Source organism: Lissotriton vulgaris, chromosome 2_2 (assembly GCF_964263255.1).
Source record: "Lissotriton vulgaris chromosome 2_2, aLisVul1.2, whole genome shotgun sequence".
Taxonomy (NCBI): Eukaryota; Metazoa; Chordata; class Amphibia; order Caudata; family Salamandridae; genus Lissotriton; species Lissotriton vulgaris.
In genome coordinates, this window is record NC_141688.1 from 114,528,922 (window position 1) to 114,552,029 (window position 23,108).

Here is a 23,108-nt window from a genome sequence, read left to right on the forward strand (position 1 = left end):
AGGTCAGTAGGTCTAATCTACAAGCCAATAGTCATTTACATTTCACTAGATGTAATTTTGGGCATATGATACACCCTTGAAAAATGCTGGAGCTGGCATAGTTGAGGAAAATCTTGGCATGGGGGCCCCCATGGCAAAATGCTGACGCTAGCACATTGGAGATGATTCTGGGCATAAGGGAGGACAATTGTGGCATGTGGCAGAGCAACACTAACAAAATGAATGGCGGGACCACCCTAACAAAATGAATGGTCATGACATAACAGGTTACAAATAGCAAATTGTGGAGAAAAAAAACAAAAGCAGGGGCAACTCTTGGAGAGCATCAGATTTCATTGGTTGGGCACACCACAAAGAACTTGAAAATGTAATTATTGCCTCTTTAGAGTCCATGGCTTTTGAGCAAATTTATGTGAAAACTTTCCAATTAAATGGACTATTTGACTCTATTTTTTTCTACATTTTCTGGAGGGAGAACTGCCCTCAAACGCAGTTACAAGAAGTCAGACTCGCTCATTTTGCTCGCTCTCTACCATTCAGGGTAAGTATTATTCCCCATCACTTTCAAAAATCATGTCAGCCCCCTACTTTAGGACGGATTTAATAAAGCATATGTTTTGTGTTTTTTTATAATAATCATACAGTTACTTTGAACTTTAGCGATGTTAATTCCATGTCATTAGACTCTAGGGTTATGTCACAACACTTCCTGGGATAGAGTCAGGGTCAAAGCTCATATGAGGCCACTTCCTGTGACGTCATTAAGTTCATAGGTTGTGTGTAGTCTCACTTCTGCTGCCCCAGGTATTTTGGCGAGTCGATGCTCATGCTTTCAGAGAAACGTAACCAAGTACGCTTTTAACTTAACCTTTGTATTTGCCCCAAGGAGGTGAGTCTGTGCCGAGGGAACGATCACGCGCGCTGGTGATGCTGTGGGCTTCGAAAGTGACGTCCCCACCTCACCTGGGCAATAGTTCAAAACTGAAGCTGAATGGAAATGACAGAAGCTTCCGGAACAATAGCCGCATTGACACCTTGTTTACCAAAAATGATAACCTAGGACATACGCAAATGAGTATACAAAGTCTAGGATATAGTCAGCGCGCAGTTTTCCTGCTATCAAAGCGCCCCATGTCTGTTCGGAGGTAGCACATTAATTCTCACGTCACTATTGACGACAGAAAGGCCCCGCCGGGTGGGCTGCAGCAATGGAAACGTACACGGAAGAAGAAATCCAGTCTTTGGCCATGCTGAAACAGCTGACGCTCAAGTGGTTCTCGGAGACGCAGGCCCCCCTCCTGCTGCACAACGGCGCCTTGCCAGAGTGGTTCCATGGCTTCGTCACCAGAAAGTAAGGATGCTTCTGGAAAAGGCTTAGCATGCTGATATCAAAGGGTAAGGTCGCTCGGCAGGTCCAACGCTTACTGCTGAGATGCATCTGTGGGTATCTTTCACGTCACAGCCTTGCATCCGGGTGAACCGACTCAGCCATTCATCTTCGTAAGGTTGTCAAAAGTTGAGCTGGATAATGACACGTGTTAGCAGTCTCTGTGCAAAACTGAGAACGTTCTAGCCAATCAGGAGGCTTACAAATGCAAGTATTGAATATGTTATTATTTACTATTTAAAGAGCTACTGAACAGAAGTAAGCGCTCTGCAAAAATATAACATATTATTAGTCGTCCCCACACGCTACAGAAAACGACACTGTTCGGTAATTTGGGCACCACACCGCTAGGTGGCGATATAAGGCTGCTACTTAACATTCCATGCGGAAGTAGCCCTGGATCATGCAGCTGAAGTAAATAAACACGTTTCCCGCTTTCTTACAGCAAACGTGCCCTTCCTCTCACAAATGCAAATAAAAACTGCTCTTCCTGATAAAGCAACGTAATCTAACGCATATCATTTCCCCATCATGGTCCAATGTGGTCTTCAAAGCTTCCAAATAAAAGACATGTAAATAATAACGATATGCAAGGCTGCGTTTTTTTTTTAAAACTTTATATAAATGCAGAATAATTTAGCGTGTGATTCTACGCAATAAGTGGACCTTGTCAGTTAAACACTTTTGCAAACATAAAAAGAGAGGAGAGATTAAAGCGATGACAGGCATGAGACCTCAGGCGGCGCAGGGTTCTTAAGTGCAACACATATAATTGAATATTATTGCATGAGTGGAGAGTACCATGGTCGAAGGCTATATCATGTAGAATAAGGCACCTACATTAGGTTTAAAACATAGGCTGCAAAACATATGACAGATCACGCTATGAGCAGGCAAAGCATCTGAAAACAATGTCAGTTCAGGTGGGGCTCCTTGGTACATTGCTTTAATGGGGCCCTGGGGGGGGCGGCCGACCGAAGGGAGGCCTGCCCCGCCCGGGGGAATTTGGGGCCGGGGAAAGGGGGGGGGGGGGGGGGGGTAGAGATGGCGCCGCACGGGGACGGGTTTTGGGTGTTTTTGGTAGCTTTTGGGCTGGGGGGCGGGGCCTGGGTGGGCTTCCTTTTGGGCTGGGCTGTAGTACCCGCCCGGCCACGCGGCAGAGACACCATTTTAAGTAAGGTGTCTCGGCCGCCGGGCGGGGGGTGGACAATTTTTTCCCTCCCACCCTCCCTGGGCCATGATTCGGGGGGGGGGGGGGGGGTGCCCACGGGCAGGCACCGCTCTTTACGGGGGAGTTTCCTTTGCGGGGGGCTTGGGGGCGATGGGGATTTTGGGCATTGTTTTGTTGGAGGCTGGTGCAAGAAGGGGTTTGAACGGGGGGATGAGTTTGTTGGACGTTACATCTTGGTGTCCTTAGGCTCAATACTTTTTTGTATGAATAGAATCAGAAGAGTGTGTGCTTTATGGATAATTGCTCTTTATCTGTATAGATAAAAATGTAAACAGCCGACACGTGCTTCGCCTCTGTGGCGAATTGCGCCAGGGTTTTTTCAAGGCTATTTACAATGTTTTGTATTTTGTGCAAAAAGGGTTTTTTTTGGATGGGGTGGGGGGTTTTCGCATGTCGCTGGAGCAGGTGTGGTGCATTCTGTATGTAGGGGCGGTTCTTCCTAATATATGGGGGAAGAGTAGGAGAACTGTTTGGAGTATCGGGGGGTAGGTCAAGCACAATAAAGTATTTAGCCAGGTGGAGAGGCAAATTGACGTTATGCTAATTGTTACTGTTTGTGGATTGTGGGAATCAGTTAGGGGAGGGGGTGGGGGTGAGGCAGGAAATTACATATTTATGAGGTTTAGATTGTGCGGCGCAGGCCGAGGATGTTATTGTGTAGGATGCACCTGCTTCCAATAAAGCGGCCTTTATCACACTTACATTGAGTCTCGGGTCGGTGCTTTCTCCCCCCCCCCCCCCCTTTCTCCAATGGGCCCCAAAAAGCAGTGTGTAGTCACGTCATTGTTTAAGCATTCTCTTAGAGACCAATATCTCGCCGTGACATAAATAGCGAAGTCAGTACCTCACTAGGTGATATGAGTAATCCAAATGCCAACTGCAATTTAAACTGGTGCACGTGTGAACATGAAATTGCCTTGAACATCGGGGTATTTATTTCGCATCCTGCGTGAGAAAAGCAATGTATAGCATAATACGGGTTCATTAGTAAATGTGTTCAATTAGGTAAACAAATGTCCTTTGTTTTTAGTAAATATTCATAATTGTAAATTAAGATTCCTGAAAGCCATATGGACCTGTTAAAACACTCAGTGGTTATTTAGAGTAACTCTTTATGTGAATTTGCCGATTTATGTGTGTATTTGTGCACCCAGCAAAACGCAATTGCCTTCAGGTTCTGTGGTTGGCAGTGTCGAGTATATAGCACCATATAACACACACTACTGACAAATGATACGCGCTACAGCATACTATATAGGTACCAAAAGAACCGATTGAATCCAGACGCAGTGGAACCCTCAGCAGGGACTGTCTGGCACCACCACCCTTTTCCACCTGAGATGACACCAATTTACTTCCACCTGGTAACGCTTTTTACACGTCACGTTTGACCTCCATCTCCGACCTGTGCCTATAATGGTAACGTTCTCGCTCATACTCCTCAGAGAAGTGCTTTATTGTGGCATGTTCAGCTCCTTTTACATGGATGAAATATTTAAATTATTATTGTTTAGTATTCATTCTGTCTGTAGGAATCATCTGAGTCAGGGGTGTCCAGTGTAAGTCCATGAGGGTTGGGTTCACGCCACATTTTCAGGATAACCACTAATTAGGTACATTATTTTTTGTTGATTATTTGTAGTGCTGGGGCTCGGCTTCTAGGCACAATATACACCAGTAAGCAAGAAAAGGTACAATATTCAAAGGTGTTCATGAGCAGTCTGCATATCAGAAAGGGGAACTGTACTGTGAGAGGTACAATGAGGTGGGAGAAACATATTCCAAATCATTCGATTTATATTCATTTGCATTCGTATTACATTTACGATGTACATTCATGCAAACATTTACATTCACACTGACTGTAAGTACATTTACGTTCTATGGATAGCTTCAAAATCTGGCATGGATTCGGCTCTCTTGACCCTATATTGTTCACCTTTCACACAGGCTGATAATAGTGTTTCCATAAATAGGTTCTGGGGTTGAGGTGGCAACCTGTGTTAGTAAAGGCCACCCCCTCTCACAATCACAACCCTGCTTGATGTTGTGTAGACTCCTGAACTGTTTGGTAAGTATTTTTGTTTGCCTCCTGCTACGCACACTGGGTTGTAGTGTGTTGTACTTGCATGGGAGTGGTGTGCATTGGGTAGGTAAACTAATGAGTGGAGCACAACTCTTAATCAATTGATTGTTCAATTTATCACATCCTTAAGGTAAACTCATGAGTGGAGCACCACTACTGGTCTCAAGTTATCACATCCTTAAGGTAAACTCATAAGTGGAGCACCATTCTTGAATGGATGTTCAGTTTATCACATCCTTAAGCTCATGAGTGGGGCAAAACTCTTAATCAATTGGTCGTTCAATTTATCACATCCTTAAGGTACACGTATAAGTGTGGCAACACTATTGAATGGATGTTCAATTTATCACATCCTTGAGCACATGAGTGAGGCACCACTCTTAATCAATTAGTCGTTCAATTTATCACATCCTTAATGTAAACTCATGAGTGAAGCACCACTCTTGAATGGATGTTCAGTTTATCACATCCTTAAGGTAAACTCATGAGTGGAGCACCACTCTTGAATGGATGTTCAGTTTATCACATCCTTAAGGTAAACTCATGAGTGGAGCACCACTCTTGAATGGATGTTCAGTTTATCACATCCTTAAGCTCATGAGTGGGGCACGACTCTTAATCAATTGGTCGTTCAATTTATCACATCCTTAAGGTAAACTCATAAGTGGGGCACCACTCTTGAATGGATGTTCAATTTATCACATCCTTAAGGTAAACTCATGAGTGGAGCACCACTCTTGAATGGATGTTCAATTTATCACATCCTTAAGGTAAACTCATGAGTGGAGCACCACTACTGGTTCTCAAGTTATCACATCCTAAAGGTAAACTCATGAGTGGAGCACCACTCTTGAATGGATGTTCAATTTATCACATCCGTAAGGTAAACTCATAAGTGGGGCACCACTCTTGAATGGATGTTCAATTTATCACATCCTTAAGGTAAACTCATGAGTGGAGCACCACTACTGGTTCTCAAGTTATCACATCCTAAAGGTAAACTCATGAGTGGAGCACCACTCTTGAATGGATGTTCAATTTATCACATCCGTAAGGTAAACTCATGAGTGGAGCACCACTACTGTTTTTCACGTTATCATATCCTTAAGGTAAACTCATAAGTGGAACATCACTCTTGAATGGATGTTCAATTAATCACATCCTTAAGGTAAACTCATAGGTGGAACACCACACTTGAATGGATGTTCAATTTATCACATCCTTAAGCTCATCCGTGGGGCACCACTCTTGAATGGATGTTCAATGTATCACATCCTTGAGCACATGAGTGAGGCACCACTCTTAATCAATTGGTCATTCAATTTATCACATCCTTAAGGTAATCTCATTAAAGGAGCACCACTTCTGTTTTTCACGTTATCACATCCTTATGGTAAACTCATAAGTGGGGCACAACTCTTGAATAGGTGTCCCATTCATCGCATCCTTAAGGTACGACAAAGTACGAGGAGGCACAGGGGTGCAGTGGACTGGCTCTGTGGTCCTGCGGTTCTGAATGAGATTTGGGCCCCCTGCTTGTCCCCTGGGGTGGGTGTGGACCCATAGCTTGGAACTGGTCTCAGTGAGTACTGCCCGTGCTTTCCCAGACATCTGCTCCTGTCCCCGGCGGGATTATATCCTCCCCCCTGCCTGCGGCCCACAGACTGTTTCCACTGTGCCATTTCTGCCCGGTGGTGTGTGGCCCTGACGGTGTGTTGGGGGCAACGACTGCTGCGGGTGACTAGTGGCCCTTCCAATTCCAACTCTCGTCATTGCGCACATTGCCATGAGGACCCGACGGGGGAAGCATCCGGAGGGATATGGGACTTGCGCCAAGCTATTGAGCACCATAAGGGCACGCTTACTGCGGGCTTTAACGTCCTGCAAGTAGATCATGCCAACCTTGCAGCTACTGTCAAGGACCACACCCGCACACTGTCTGACCTGGTACCTCAACAAAAAGATCATGCCGCCCAGCTGGTGCATTTGAATGATCAAATGACCATCCTGCTGGACAGAACCGATGATGTGGGAGGGAGGGCGCGACGAAATAACATCAGCATTATTGGGCTGCCGGAGTGCTCTGAAGGTGCTGACACAAAGCACTTTGTTGAGCAGTGGCTCAGAGAGAAGGTGGCCCCGGAGGATCTTTCTGCCTTCTTTTGCATGGAACGAGCGCACCATATCCCTATGGGTAGGCCGACTGCCGGACGTCTGCCCAGACTGCTTATTGCCCGCATTCTCAATTATAGAGACCGTGATCTCCTCTTGCAGAAAGCCCAGGAAAATGCCCCGATATTGTTTGAAAATGCCAGAATTTCACTGTATCCGGATTACACTGTACAGGTGCAGCGCCAGAGGGCCTCCTACAAGCCGCTCAAGAAGAGGCCCCAAGCCCTTAATTTGAAATACGTTCTGCATTCCCCGACGTTTAAAAATCATCTACAATCAGAAGACCCGTTTCTTTGTTAGCCCCGAAGCGGCGAACGACTGGCTTGAACACACTATGCCCGCTCAGTCGCTGGATGGCTTCGACCAGCAGGAGCGTGGGGCGAAGGCGCAGTCCAACCGGCTCAGACCCCGACTTGGTGGTACTCTGCGGTCTCTGCCTTCTGCACAGAAACCAACCCTGGAACAGACTGTGAAGGAGCAAGAATCGGCGCTGGAAGTGGCCACTGCAATGCGGGACCCTACACAGATATCTTCCTCTCCAGAACAATCAGAGGATGACGTGACGCCTTTGGACACTGGCAGCAATGACCCTTTGCTCCCCTCGATCACTCCCCAGGTGGTCAAGGACGTGTTTGGCTGAGGTGGAGGCCTGGCCTCTGCGACACTTTCGTAACTATGTCTTAGACTCAGCCATATGTTGATATTATTTGTGTGGTGTGGAAACAGCTTTCCACTTAATTTACCTTTTTCTCCCTGGTTGGGCATACCTCATGGTTCATCAACCTACACGGTCCCGGCGGGGAGGTGCTCTTGGTGTTTATGCGGCGAGTGTTTGGTGTTGGGCCCGCCCCCCTAGAGTTGCATTCACTGCATGGTATAACCGTTTGGACTCAATGATTGTTAACCAGAGTTTGGACCAGCACAGTTCGATGGCTGGCCCTAGTACTGAGGTTTGTTTCTTCTGGGTTGTTTATTTTGGTTCCTGGTCCGTGCCCTATTCTTTATTGTGTTGTGTGCACGTCGTCACCCTGGGTCGCCCTTCTTTCACAAATGTTGATGCATGGCTATGCTGGCTAAGTAGAAAATACTGACATGGAGTGTGCGGGGAATGGGATCTGTGCATAAGCGACATCGCATTTATGCTCAATCGAACAGGCGCAAGGCCCACATAGCCTTACTCCAGGAAACGCACATGACTGACTCAGAGGTTGCTAAACTGCAGCAGAAATGGAAGGGGCAAATATATAATACATCCTATTCTGCCTTTGCACTTGGGTCGCTTACTTGGGTGAGGATTGGAGTGCCTTTAGAGCTGCTGGAACGAAGGGTGGACACTGCAGGGCGCTATGTTCTCCTGCGGGGCAGGCTGGATGGAACCCCAATTGTTTTGGACAGCCTGTACATCCCAAACTATGAACAGACTGCTTATCTTACTAGCCTCAATGCGGTGTTGTTGGATTGGGTGCAGTACCCCTGGATTCTCAGGGGGGGATTTTAATTCTGTTTCAGATGTGCAGTTAGACCGTTCTAATCCCCCAGTGCAGGGCGCAGTTCCTACTAAGATAGCGGAGTTCCTACATGCCTGGCTGGTGGGTTGGGGAATCAATGACATATGGCGCACACAACATCCGTCCGACCGCGAATATTAATTTTACTAATCCCCCACACCAACTGCACAAATAGATATGATTTTCTGCTCCCTGTCCCTATCATCCAAGGTGCTTGAATCCATGTACCTCGGGAAAACGTTATCCAACCACAATCCACTGGAGGTATTACTCGAATGGGGCGGGCCCTCCCCCAGTCCCAACTAGGAGACTATGGCCACTCACACTAGAAGATGGGGTGTTCAGGGACACTTTGGGGACAGCTATTGCCAATTCACAGAAAATACAGGTTTGGCATGCTCCTGTCTAGTTGAATTCGATGAATTTAAGTCAGTCATTGGGGGGTGGCCATCGGGACTACTGTTGGGGCCCGGCATGAGCTACACCGGAGGACTCCCTGAACACACTGCAAACGGAGGCTCTTGCTGACCCTACCTGGCAGGCGCCACTGCAAGAGGCCAGGATTCAATATGCAGAGCTCCTTGAACTACTTTGTCTACTAGATTACAATATGTACACCCAATATAGTCATAAAGAGGCTGACGAATCAGGGACTCTCCTGGCCCGTCTCATCCCCGATACCCAACCCCCGCACCCTATACTGGAGGTATTCCTCCCGGATGGCACTGTGGCTAATACCCAGGCTGATATTAACATGGTGTTTTTCACCTATTATAAGTCCCTCTACGCTGCCTCGCCCGCTCTGCTCCAAGATCTCCTGACTACTGTCCTGGATGACCTTACCTTCCCCGTACTGACGACAGATGCACAATCGGACTTGGAGACCCCTATATCTAGAGCAGAAATAATGGGAGCCCTTAAGCGCCTCCCTAAGACTAAAACACCAGGGCTGGACGGACTCCCAGCCGAGTTTTATTGGACTTATGCAGAACAACTCACTCCACTCCTGTTGACTATTTACAAGACAGCACTAGAAAAACACACACTTCCTGTAACAACTATGCAGAAACTCGCACTGCCTTCAGCTATAACCTAGTTGTGCTGCGCTATCAACACCTGGATGTGACTCAATTCAAATTGTGCACTAGACAAGTAATATGCTGCCTGAAAACAAATAATAACATCTTGGGAAAATCAATTACTCATAGGGAATGCAGGATTAAGTAAAACATGTAAAAAGTAAGCAGAAACAACGTGGTCTTAACAGGGTGCAACAAGGAGAAATGCTTTATTTCTCCTTGCTTTGCTGTTTTCATGTGTGCTGCATTATGCAGCACACATAAAAATAGCAAAACCCCATCCATGATTGTTTATGTATGGTAAGGTGTCCATTTCTGTACATAAACAGTCATTTAAAAAATGACAAGTTGCAACTTCTATTTGTGCTGCACAAAGCAGCACAAACAGAAGTTACAAATCCCCATTTAAGATTGTTTATGTGCAGGAAGCAACATCTTCCTACACATAAACAATCATTCCGAAGCAACGCAGGCACCCTTTTACTATGGTGCAAGGGTGACTGCATTGGAGACAGGAAGCTGAAATTATCACCAAAAAAGGAAACGCAGGTCTGCACTGTATTGTTGTAATACAGTGCAGCCCTGCAGAAGTGCTGCAGTCGGCTCAGTCACTTCTTTATAAATATACCCCATTGTTTAAAGAAAGATGACAAAACAAAAGTGGTGCTTCACTGGCAAACTTGTAAAGGGGCCCTAATGTGTTTTGTTGTGAATAAAACCAATCTGGTCACTTTGTGACCACTTTGACTTGCTTTATTTACTTATTTTTAGTATTTTGAACCATTTTGTTCTCCACCCTGAGGCTGCTCTTTGGAATTGAAAAATCTCAGAAAAAGACATTGTGGCATGCTATGCCACTATTTCTTTCTTTTAGGTCTATTTTTTTAAAAAGTTTTTTTATTTGGGTATTGAGAAAAATCACATTAATACAGTACATGATTGAACGACACAATTCAAAATAACATCAGAAAATTACAAGTCACCATCATTCAGTAACTTCAAGGTACATCTCTCACCAAGCTTTCCTGCCTGCGAATTTCCATTTCTACCATGGGTGTCATACATATATCTCCCCTATGTCTTCTTTTAGGTCTATTTTTATGTAAATTGGAATTAATAAGGCTATTGGATCCCTTCATGTCCTAGTTCGGAACTCTGTTGTGTCTGTTTGAACTCTATGTCTTTGCTATTTCTGCCCTCTTGGGACACATTTCTAAAAACAGAAAAGTAGGGGTAACAGATTGCTTAAATTTTAAGAAATAGGGGCACAACGTGCCCTTCCGATCCCGCCCACTTCGGCCACTAACTGCAGATCTCAGTAGTCCTTGTATTTAGGTACTTTCCAATGAGGTAACAGTTCGGCCGGCTCTAAGAAACAGAAAACAAAATTATTCATATACAGCAGTTCAAGATCTCCCGCCACCCGCGTCATAACAGCAAAGGTGCTCACATTTGTTGCTTTTAGTGGGTGCCATAACCCGTTCCATGCTCGTGACGGAACCGCTCCGTCACGAGCCTCGGGTGGGCTGTACTGGTGACAGAACGCGGTTCCGTCACGGCCCGCCCGCCGCGCCTGCGCGGCGCGTTCTATTGATCCGCGGGGCCGTGACGGAACCCCTCCCTCATGAGCACAGCCCACCAAGGCTTGTGACGGAGCGGTTCCATCACGAGTACGGGAGCGCCGCGCAGCCCTCCCTCCCCCATAGCGCTGCGGCGGAATAGCCGCCGCAGCTAAGGGGTTAAAGAGGTAAAAACATCATATTTAATGAGTTACCAATATATTTTTTAAACGGTGTAGCATGACTAGACACTTAAGGTTCCAAGACCGCTGTAAACATGACAAAGTTACGAAATACTGCTTGTTTCCCTTTGTGTTAATAAAATGTTTCAGGTGATACAAAAAATCCTACTAGTATTGCTGCTACGTTTGTGTGTCTGCAATGGCAGTGCAATTGTGAATTCTTATCCTGTTGTTCATTCTTATCCTTTTCTTTTGTTGTGTGGAGTCACAATTGTTTTTACTTAGAATATTAAACACACCTTTATTTTTTGTTTATTGAGCAATTGTTACTTTAGGTTTAGGTCAACACAACGAGAAGCCTGTTTTGTATCTGGTAAAATTTAACACAGGCTTTCAAACTCTGGACAGTTTTGGTTAGTCAAATGTAATGTTTTTCACTCTTGTGGTGTGAAACATGCTTCAGTGACACTTCGGGGGCCTCCGAGGCTACTGTAAAAGGAACAACATTGCCGTTTACAACGCCAATAGTGCTAACTTTCACCAATGCAAGACCAATTGCATTGCAAATGCTTGTTTAAAAATACACACTGTTTTCCTTAAAGGAAAGCAGATGCATTTAAAAAATAAAAACAAAACGTTTCAGTTTCATTTTTTAAGGGCAGGCAGAGGTCCGCGGAGTCCCTGCCTGTTCTTAAAAACATTTTTGCTGCCAATCACAAAGAGGAAGGGATCCCCTGGGGACCCCTTCTTTTTGCGACTTGCTTACCACCAATTTGAAATTGGTGGTAAATGCCTGTGTTTTAAGGCGCATTTGTGGTCGCAAACGAATCTTACATCCCCCTACGACTCGCTATTACGAATGGACTCCCTATGCAAAACCTATTTTGCGAATCGGTAACAGATTGTCGACTTGCAAAATAGTTTCGGTACATGCTACAATCCTTATAGCAGTCGCAAACCGGGCATTTCCACCATTGCGCCCACTAAAAAATGGTCCTACATCTGGCCCTCTGTCTTTTGTTACCTCTTCCTGTTTGTCCTCTTTACACTTCAACCGCCTTTCCTGTTGAGGGTGGCGATTCGTACCCTCACTCTGGAGACGGTATGCAAATCTCTTCTGTACTGAGATAGAAAATAGAATGCGATTTAAAAATATTTTAGAGCTAGACCTTTTTAAAGGGTGTGGTTGAACTAGTGGAGGCCAGGAAATGTCCAATTAAATTTAGTTTTTCATAGTTTTCAGTTCTATAGGTCTCTGGTTCTGGCATAGCTAACATAACATGTTACTATTCTTTCGATGGTACAAACACCAACTGGTTATAGGTGAGGGTCCTGGATGCCATATCCTTGTCCCATTGAATAGTGTGTGATACTTCAAAGTTCTAAGGCATGTTTGAGTTGGAAAAATAAAGTGACATGGTCAGGATGCATAGACTGACCTGGGGGCATGTTAACCCATTTATCAGTGTCACTTGTATAGCGCATGATTCATGACAGATCAATTTTCTGTGCATCTGGTGTCATTGAGGGCTAGAGGCGATAGTGTTAAAGACTCAGTTATCAATTTCATAAACTTGTAAAAATCCCATCCTTAAGATTTAAACTGAAGCTTGGTGTTTGCATCACGTGACACCTAGCAGAAAATATCCCAAACTCTTGCCCTTGGGGTACTGGGAGAATTTAATCTGAGGACATTAACACAGGTGTGTTGAGTTTATCATATATTTTGGGTAATTATTTTAGTTGGTTACATAGAATTTGCACTTGTTTTAGAGATAATATAGAATGTTTGCATGGACAATTTTGAGGAGTTTGAAAGTGACCTTGTTTCTCGAGAGTCTAGTGAAAACTTCTAGTGAGGATTGCCCATGGTTCTATATTATCTGGATGCAGCATTATGGCTGGAATGCGTAGTGTTGAGGTCAACCCAAGCACTGGAGGCTACTTGTAGGATGGGAGTGAGGTGGTTCTTCAGCAAAACCCTCAAGCAATTGACTTTTTTCTTTATGAGGTTTCAGGTGATGTTTAAAGTGGGCGAAAGGTGAGTTTCTTGGGGATTTTCTACAAGCCTTTTTGCGTGGTACGCCCACCCTGCATACATTATACCAGACTCAAGTATAATGTAGGGCAGGAGTTTACGAAAAGACGCATCTGCTTAGATGCAGCACTTTGTAAATATGGCTCAGTGTGGCATATATTTTATGCCGGCAGTGCATCTAAAAACGGGACGCACTGTCGGTGCAAGGGACTCAGAAATAAGGCCCCTTGATTTTAACATTTATATAAAAATGCTACTACGTGGGAGGGGTGGGACATCGGTCCTTCTCCTGCGCCTCTGAGAAGAGTATCAGGCTCAGTCAATGTCTGCTTTGTTCACCTCTGCATTTTGACATTTTTAATTTCCAGGCCTGTCCAGTAATAGGGCAGCCCAAAATTGTCTGCTTAAACAGCTACATAGAACCTTATTCCTTGCGCACCCATAAATTGTCTTTCATGTGCAAACAGCTGTTTTGCACAAAGATTGCAATTTTAAATAGTGCGATTTAGCACACGTGGTAATTATCACATTGATCAATTCTGAGCCCTTCGGTGTCGGATTTTATATGACAAAATAATTATTGCATCCAACAATGAGATACTTATGGTATTTTGAATAACACCAATCGAAAAAGGTATTTATTTGTCGAACTTACAGTAGCTACTAGCTACAGCGCATTCACTAGGAGACTTGCCATACCCGAGATATCTCTGTCTCCTCTGCATATAAGACGCAAAGCTGTGGAAACGGTTCAAAGTGAAACAGAGCACCTTGGATATTGTGAGACATCTGGGATAGAGGGTACCGGGGCATTTAGCAGGTACCGGGCCTTAACTGGGGTCTTGATGAAATAAAAGCATTTCTCCTTTTTAGGTCTCGCCTGTCGATGCGCATGCGCATTGAGCAAGCGAGACTATGGGGGCTTATCCACTCTTTATCCACTGCAAGGAATTGTGGCGATTCCTTGCAGTGCCCGTGACTTTTAAGCTCAATGGGCATGCGCATTGAGCTTAAAAGCGCGTGCACGTCCGTCTTGTTTTACCCGCTCCGCCCCCTCCCCTTCCCGCCGTGTCACATTTCTCCTCCCCCCTCCCCTCTCCTCCGTCCGTCTTGTTTGTTTAATTTAACCCGCTCCGCCCCCTCCCCTTCCCGCCGTGTCGCATTTCTCCTCCCCCCTCCCCTCTCTTCCCTCTGTCTCGTTTGTTTAATTTAACCCGCTCCGCCCCCTCCCCTTCCCGCCGTGTCGCATTTCTCCTCCCCCCTCCCCTCTCTTCCCTCCGTCTCGTTTCAGACTCCCTCCCATCTTTCAAGAGACCACCCTTGTGTGCATGTAAGCTGTATAGCGCCATGTGGGTGTAGTAGGGTATCCTCTCTCCCACCCCTTCAGAATTTGGGGCGGGGCATCTGAAAAGCGAGTCACCCTCTTGTCTGACTGCCTGTTTGCTGCCTATAACCCTTCAGTCATTCAGGCCGAGACTGAGTTTACGAAGGAATTCCCCCTCCAACCCCAAATAGCCTCAGAACCACAGGGGGCGCAGGATTATGAACCTGGGCCCTCAGTAGGAGTCTCTCTCTTTTTAAAAAAAAATTAGTTTATAACACAACGAGGAGAAAAGGGCAGTTACAAAAATACGTAGGCTAAAAGGAACCCAAACAAGTCCAGCCAAGGCTACTGAGAATATTCAACACACGTGATGGAAACATCCGCATTGGAACATGCAAATTATTTTTATACCAAGATGTTTTACCCCATAATATTACAATTATAGAACCAAGAGCAAAAAAGTTGGCGTCAAGGTTCTGTTTTTTTTTTCTGAAAGCCCCAAATGTATATTCCTTCTTTCCTGTGCACCCCATCCACAAATGCACCTTTTCTGTTCGTTTTAAGCAGTTAAATAGAAAAAAAACATTTCCACACGCTCGTATTTCTGCACGCGCACTAATGTACACGAAGCCACAGCTGTTTTAGCTCTAAAACGTCGCGTGGTGGCTATGCGGGCTCTAAGCCACTGCCCGGGGTGATGCCAACGGCAGGCTGGTTCTCCACAATGCCCCCTCCCTGGGCACTGAGGCTCCCGCCAGCCTGGGAATCTTTCACGAGACGCGTGTTGTTTCCGAGAGCGAGAACCCCGTATCGCTTTCTCCTGCCAGGCGGCTGGCGTCTCTCTTTTCAGGCCTGGCAGGCGATAACCACCCTCCTCCTCCCCGTGCACGAAAGGCAGGCGCTGCTGCCGCCAGTAAATAGAAGCCACGGCCGGGGTTCCATTCTTGCGCTATTTGGCCATTGAACCGCTCAGTACGAGCCTCCATATTCTCTTCCCTCAATTTTTCCAGGTGCCATGTTAATGCTCTATTTGGAATAACCCTGGTTGGTCAAACTGCAGGGTAATGTAATGCACGCTTAATTACCCCGCAGAGGCAGGCACTACAGAGCGGGGCTTTCTGAACTGTGCTTCACTTCACTGAGTTTAATGTTTCCGGCTTAGTTTTGCCCCCGATTCTTTTTTACGATGCTTGCCAAAGTTTTTATTTTTATAATCTTGGAGCGAACCTACCGCATTCTTGCGTACTGTATTTGCGGTCTCCATCAGTCGTTAGCCGTGTGAATGGTGAGTGTAGTGGGCTCTCTCTGCCTTGTACTGGTTCGCAGTAAGGGGTTGCGTTTCGAGGCCCTTCACCCATCTCTTGGCATCCCACATTCGTTGCATGCAGATGGGGTTCATGTGGACGGCCTGTGGGGGCGGGGAGTGGGCAGTGCCCTTTTATTGTCCTATTGTGGCGAGAGCAATCAACAATATTGTGATGGGCTACTAGCCTTTCTAGTATGGTAAGCAACTTTTCAATAAATATTTTACTCTGAGTGATAGAAGGGGCTCTGTTAGTAAAAAGCTGTTACGTACTTTAGGATGCAATTTAATCACTTGTTGAGTAACATTTTAAACCCCTCACCCTCCCTCACCCTCACCCACACTCACCCTCACTCACCTTCAACACCTCACCCTCACTCACCCTCACCCACACTCACCCTCACTCACCCTCAATGCCTCACCCTCACTCACCCTCAACACCTCACACTCACTCACCCTCACCCTCTCTCACCCTCTACCCTCACTCACCCTCAATACCTCACCCTCACTCACCCTCACCCTCACTCACCCTCACTCACCCTCACCCTCACTCACCCTCACCCTCACTCACCCTCACTCACCCTCAACCCCTCACCCTCACTCACCCTCAACCCCTCACTCACCCTCACTCACCCTCACCCACCCTCACCCTCACTCACCCTCACTCACCCTCAACCCCTCACCCTCACACAGTGCAATAGGTCTCGGAGCATTTGAGTTAGAGCTTTTAGGTTTAAAGTATTTTATTGAAGCAGGGTGGGATCGGACACAGAGGGGTGAGAAACATGTGACCCACAAGATCCGCGCACCAGTGCGCATCATACAGCCAATACAATAATACAGTTACAATTTCGTAAGAGGCTCCGTCCGACTCGGGAGCATAGCTTCAGCACCTGTGGGCACGGACAAACGACAAGGGGAGGGGGGGGGGAGGGGGAGGGGAGGGGAGGGATGAGGAGAGGAAAAAAAATCAGGAGGGAAGGAACAAAAGAAAGAACGCATGGGGAAGGAAAAAAGAAAAAAAAAAGGGGGGTGGGGGGGGGGGTGAGGGAAGGAGAAACAACCCCGCTCCAAAAAACCTACCCAACCAAACTGAACCCCCAACTACCATACCCCGACCCACCCCCTGTACTGTGCCAGCATCTACAGTCCCCGCCACTGTGAACTCTCCATGAATCAATACTATGCAACACCAACCCCACCCACTCAGGCAGGCGGGTCCGGCGGCGGCGTCAGCCTCAACAACCGCAGATATCTAGGGCAGGTAATCTCTCGAAACTCAGAACATAACAGGCTGTGAAAGGGCTCCCACAATTCCTCAAAGGTATCAGTAACCCCCAGGGCCACCAAGGACATCTTTTCCATTCCAAGAACATGCCACAATCTGTGCAGCCAACCAACTACAGAGGGAAGTGTTGTGGTGTGCCAGTGTATGAGAATATTCTGCACCGCTGACCCCAGCGCAATTGCGATCTGTCTACCCCTCTTGGACCTAAGGGGATACATCAACCCATTCGGCAACCCCAACAGGACATAGGCCGGGAACCTAGGCAGTTCTATCCCAAAGCATTTGTCAACCTCGCTCAGGACCTCTTCCCAGTACGGAGCCAGCAGGGGGCAATCCCACAGTATGTGCGTCAGTGTACCAGTGTTGCCACAGTTGCGCCAGCACGTCCCTGGTATCGCCCTATCCATCTCGTGCAGTTTCTCCGGAGTGCGGTACCAGTAGGTCGAGATTTTAGTAAAGGTCTCCGTAAGACCCGTGTGGTAGGCCGAGTGGCGCGCGCGGTAGGAGATGTTGTCCCATTCTTTATGACTCAGCTCGCGCCCAAGCTCTCGCTCCCATCGTTCCCGACCAGGGTTGTGAATGTGAAATGAGGGGGGCTGCAGCATTCTATACAGGTCCGAGATCAGTTTGGCGTCCGACGTGCGAGTAATTAACCAACGCTCATACTCCGTGATTTCCCTGTGTGCCGCGTCGCGCACTTGGGGTTGTAATGCCCAGTGGCGCGCCTGCATGTATCGCATGCGTTCCGTCTCAGGGAGGCCATAATCCCTCTGCAAGTCCTGGAAGGAGACAACTCCCTCGGGGGAGTACAAGTGGTACAGAGTGCAGCAGCGGGCCACCCGCCAGCGTTCATAGGCTCCCTGTTCCAGCCCCGGGCCGAAGTCCGGGTTGCCAATGAGCGGCGTGAAGGGAGAGGGGAAGGTAGTCAACCCGCATCTGGCAGCCACCGAGTCCCACGTCTGGAGCGGGACCCGCGTCACCAAAGACGCGTAAAGATTGGGGGGTCGATGGGCTCGCCTCAGGAATGGTACTTCCTGCAGCGTCCTACCCGCCACCGCCTGATCTTGGAACAACCAGTGTTTATCAGATTCCCACCGGCTCCATTCCACGAGGTATCGGAGCTGAGCGGCCTGAAAATATTTCCGTAAATCCGGTATCCCCAGCCCTCCGGATTCCGGCGAGAGCATAGCGATGCCCCTCTTGATCCTCGGCCTACGGCCCTGCCACACGAAACGCGAAATGGCAGTCTGAGTCTCCGCGAGCCACCCCGCAGGAGGGTGGAGCGGTAATGCTCTGAAGAGGTAAAGCACCTGAGGCAGAAGGGTCATCTTCACTGCGGCCACCCTACCCAGTAGCGACAGCGTGCCTTTATCCCACCGGCCCAATTCCTCCTTGATTTTAGTACCTAGAGCTGCGTAATTGGCCTTAACCATCTCCGGGAGGGAGGGCGCCAGCAGGATCCCCAAATACGGGATCCGGTCCTTGGACCAGCTCAGAGGGTAAAGCCTCTGCAGTTCCACTCTAGTGGCAGCAGATAGCGAGATGTCCAGGGCGGCCGACTTACCCAGGTTCACCTTAAAGCCCGCCACATCAGCGAATAAGTTCAGTTCCTCCACACAGGCCGGTAGCGATCTCCGCGTTCATCCAACGTCAGAATGACATCGTCCGCGTACAAGCTAATCGCGTGGCGAAACCCGCCCATCCGGACACCGATAATGTCAGGGTTCTGCCTAACCCTCTGGGCAAATGGCTCCATGTACAAGGCAAAGAGCAAAGGGGAGAGCGGGCATCCCTGTCTCGTGCCCCGTTCAATGGGGAAGGGTCGGGAGCTGCCGCCGTTCACCCGGACCACCGCAGATGGGAACCGGTAGCAGTTAAAGATCAGGTGACGAAACTTCTCCCCTATCCCGAATTTGCTCAGGACTTTCTCAAGGTAGGGCCAGTGCACCCTGTCAAAAGCTTTCTCCGCGTCAATGGACAGGAGCATCCTCTCTCCCGGGATCCTAGAAGCCTTCTCGAGAATGTGCGTCACCCTCTTCGTATTATCTACCGTTTGCCTACCGGGCACGAAGCCCGCTTGGTCCGAGTCAACCATGCCGGGGAGATGCAACGCCAAGCGTGCCGCTAAGATACTGGTGAACACCTTCAAATCGGTGTTCAGCAGCGAGATGGGACGATAGGACCCACAGGCGGTCCTGTCCTTGCCCGGCTTAGGGATCACTGAGACCGTGGCCTGGAGAAATTCGGAGGGGATGGCTCCCGGCTCTGCGAAGGAGTTAAAAAGGCGAGTCAGCAGAGGCGCCAGCTCCTGACAGAAGGTTTTGTAAAACAGCGGGATGAAGCCATCCGGACCCGGGGCCTTGCCCAGTTTGAGCCGGGATATCGCCGTAACCACCTCCTCAATGCGTATGTCACGCTCCAGATACTGAGCCTGATCCTGAGTCAGCGACGGAAGCGGAACCGAGTCCAGGTAGTCCCCCTCAGCCTGGGCCGAAGGGGGCTCCCCGGAGTAGAGGTCCGCATAAAAGCCGCGGAAGACATCCGCTATGTGTTCATCGGTCGTGACTCTGCCTCCGGCCGGGTCCAGCAGTTCCTTCACGCGGTGCTGCTGGTGCTGCACCCTGAGTTTGTTAGCCAGGAGCCGCCCACACCGATCGCCCCCTGTGTAATATTTGTGCTTCAGGCGGAGCACTGCGTACTCCGCCCGATCCGTGTCTAGGGCTGCCAGGAGCTTCCGCGCCGCCTTCAGCTGCCTCCACACCCTGGGGGCCCCTGTCCTGTGATGAACCTGTTCCAGCTCCCTCACCTGCTGGGTGAGCTCATCTCTCTTAAGTTGCCGGTCCCTATTCTCGGCAGCGGAAATCGCGATAAATTCGCCGCGGAGCACGGCCTTTAGGGCCGCCCACTGTGTCGCACGGGAAGTGTCCCCATTGTCGTTCACAGTCTGAAAAGCCAAAATGGCCGCCTTGATCTGATCCACCACCGACCGCCTATGCAAAAGCGTATCTCGGAGCCTCCAAACCCCCCTCGACCGAGCCACCGGCGGAAGAGTGAAAGTGCCCTCAACTGGGGCGTGATCAGAAAGAGAAAGGACCCCCATGTCCGCGTTCGAAGCCAAAAGAAGCAGCGGGCCCGACACTAGGAGGTGGTCTAAGCGCGCATAAGATCTATGGGCGTGTGAGAAATAAGAGTATGCGCGGGTGGTGGGGTGGAGGCAGCGCCACATGTCATGCAGGTCCAGCTCCGCAAGTCGAGTTCGAATCGAGCCCGAAAGCTCACCCAACTGCTGGCGCCGCTGCACAGACCTATCCAGCGCCGCGTCAAAAACCAGATTCAAATCACCCCCCAACACTATGTGCCTATCAGAGGTGAATGCAACGTCGTCCAAGGCCTTGTGTAAGAATTGGTCCTGATGATCATTGGGGCAGTAAACGGAGCCTACAGTCAGTGCTAAGCCCCCCACCTTGATTCCATATACCAGGAGTCTTCCCTTCTGCTCCGCCACCTTGCTCACCACCCCGCCCCCGAACCTTCTAGAAAACAAAATGGCCACCCCTGCCGTCTTGGAAGTGCTAGAGGAAAATAGCTGTGTGGGGAACTTGGGGGTTCGCATCCGCGAGCAGTCCTTAGCCAGCAAGTGGGTCTCCTGCAGCAGGCAGATATCCGCTTGTGAGTTTTCCAACAGGGATAACACTGCCCGCCGCTTAACCGGATTATTCAGCCCTTTCACATTGAGAGTAAGCACCTTAAGAGCCATCAAAGAGAGAGTTCAGGGAGCACATATCAAAAGGCAAAGCCCCGTCAGCAAACACAGAAGGCACCCTTCGAGACCTCAAAACAGAGCAACGTTGAATCAACCATTGGCACAGTACAGTCCCCGAACCCCAACACCCCACGACCAAACACCCCCCCCCCCCGCCCCTACACCAGCAAATCCACACCACCCCCCGCTACTGGCCCCCCCTCTAGGTCCCAAAATCAAAACAGCCACCCGTCCGCCCCAACCCCTTCCCCCGCTTCTCAAACTTTTCAAAAAAGACATTGTCCCAGTCCGGCCCGAAACGGGCAAGGCCGTGGAAAGTCAACCTAGTGGACGTCCAGCCACCACCTTCAGCACTCGCCCTTCCTCCCGTGCCACCCCCCGAAACCCCGCACCTGCAATAAGAATGTGCTAAAATAGACTCCCCCCGGAGTGAGTTCAGGCCGTCAAGGCCACTTCGCCATTCGCCGCCACTCTGGAGGCCTCCTGGATGGCAGCCGCCATTTCAGCCCGGATTGCAGGCGAGCCCGGGCGCTCCGCCGGGGGAGAGGCCCCCCCCTCAGCTCGTTGCCAGCCGTTACGATTGCTGCGCCTCCGTCGCGGGGCCGGGGTATCCGTGTCTGTTGCAGTGAGGCCCAGCACCGCGCAAACATCTTGAAGGGACCGAAGTTGATGTAAGACACCGTTCCACCTGAAGATCAGGCGGAAGGGGTGCCCCCAGGAGTACTGCGTTTCATGCTCCCGCAGGAAGTCCGTAGCGATCTTGAAGGATTTCCTCTTCTGTAACGTGACTGTGGATAAGTCCTGAAACAGTGTCACAGGATGGTCCCGGAATCGAAAAGGCTGCTGCCCTCGTGCCTCACGGAGGATCCGCTCCTTCAAAGGAAAGTTCGGGAGGAAGGCCAAAATGTCCGGGGCGGGCGCCGTGGCCCTGCGGGGGCGACCCACCCGGTGCGCCCGGTCAATGCGAATCCGAAAGTCCTCCGGCTCTCCCAGGATCGCTCGGAAGAGGGCCACCAGATATGCCGTCACGTCTTCACCCTCCTCACCAGACGGCACTCCGCGGACCCGGATGTTGTTCCGCCTGGACCGATTTTCAAGGTCCTCGGCGTGGGCCTGTAGCTCAATCTGTTGCTCCCGGAGCCGCAGGACCTCCTGCTGCAGATGGGTGATCTCCTCATCCCTGGAGTGGCCCGCTTCCTCCACCGTGTTCACCCGGTCCCCCAGGGAGTCCATCTCTCTCCTCACTTCGCGGACCTCCCCGGCCACTTCATTCTTGAGTGCTTGGAAGTCTTCCCTCAGGGAGCTAAACAGGGACTCGAGAAAGGACCTCGTCACCGGGGGCTCTCCACCTTCTGCCCCCCTGGCTGGTGCCGGGGAGGTCGCGGCCGGTTGGGCACCTCCGCTGCGCAGGGCGCCCCGTCCCAGCATCTCCGGCAAGGTCCGGTCGCCTCTTCGCTGTCCCCTGGCATTCGACATTGTAGAGCGAGAACGGACACTGAGGCTCGCCGAACAGCAGAGAAAGCGGCTATATGCCAGCCGGGAGTGGTCGCAAAGAGCGCCAGGAGGGATGAGCTGCCCGGCCGAACTCCACAAAATGGCCGCTCAGTAGTGTTGTGGGGGCAACGCCCAAGATGGAGACCCTTTGTCCTTCTCCGACCCAAGAACCAGAAATCCGGCCAGGGGGCTAGGTCACAGCGCCACAGCCACCGGGGTCCGCTGCTGCAGGGTGAGATCAGTCTCGGGAGACTCAGTCCCCAGTTCCGCACAGATAACCAGCCGAGGCGACCTCCTCCAGTAGGCCTCGTCAAGCCACGGGCTGGCGTAGCGAGGTGGCACCGACTCCGCTACCGCTCTGCACCTCCGCTCCGCTCCGCTCCGTACAGCCGCTGCTGGACAGCTCCCAGCTGCGCGCGGAGTCGTCGCCGAATCCCACTCCAACAGCACATGCACCACAGCGGGCTTCACACCTCAGAGGCTGATCGCCCCGTCGCGCTCCGAGGGTCGGGAGACTCGCGGCTTCCAGCTCTCACTCGGGTCGTACAGCGGGGTCCGATCTGGGCAACACCGGCCAAAATCTCGTCCCCGACGGCGCCAACCAGGCTCAGCAGGCTCTCCACACCTCCACCGCAAGCACCAGGCTCGGTGGCCGCGTGATCCGGGGGGAATCAGCGGTTCCGAGCGGTGCAGG

At 49.7% G+C, this 23,108-nt stretch overlaps 1 protein-coding gene across 1 annotated transcript in view; it reads left to right on the top strand.

Moving 5' to 3' along the window:
• Nucleotides 1–1,121: 1,121 nt before the first annotated feature.
• Nucleotides 1,122–23,108, top strand: part of SH2D7 (SH2 domain containing 7) — a 165,595-nt gene continuing 143,608 nt past the window's right edge. Inside the window, exon 1 of the mRNA XM_086959406.1 lies at nucleotides 1,122–1,351. Coding sequence (XP_086815532.1) covers nucleotides 1,209–1,351 — 143 coding nt within the window. The 5' untranslated portion in view covers nucleotides 1,122–1,208. The remainder of the gene's footprint in view (nucleotides 1,352–23,108) is intronic.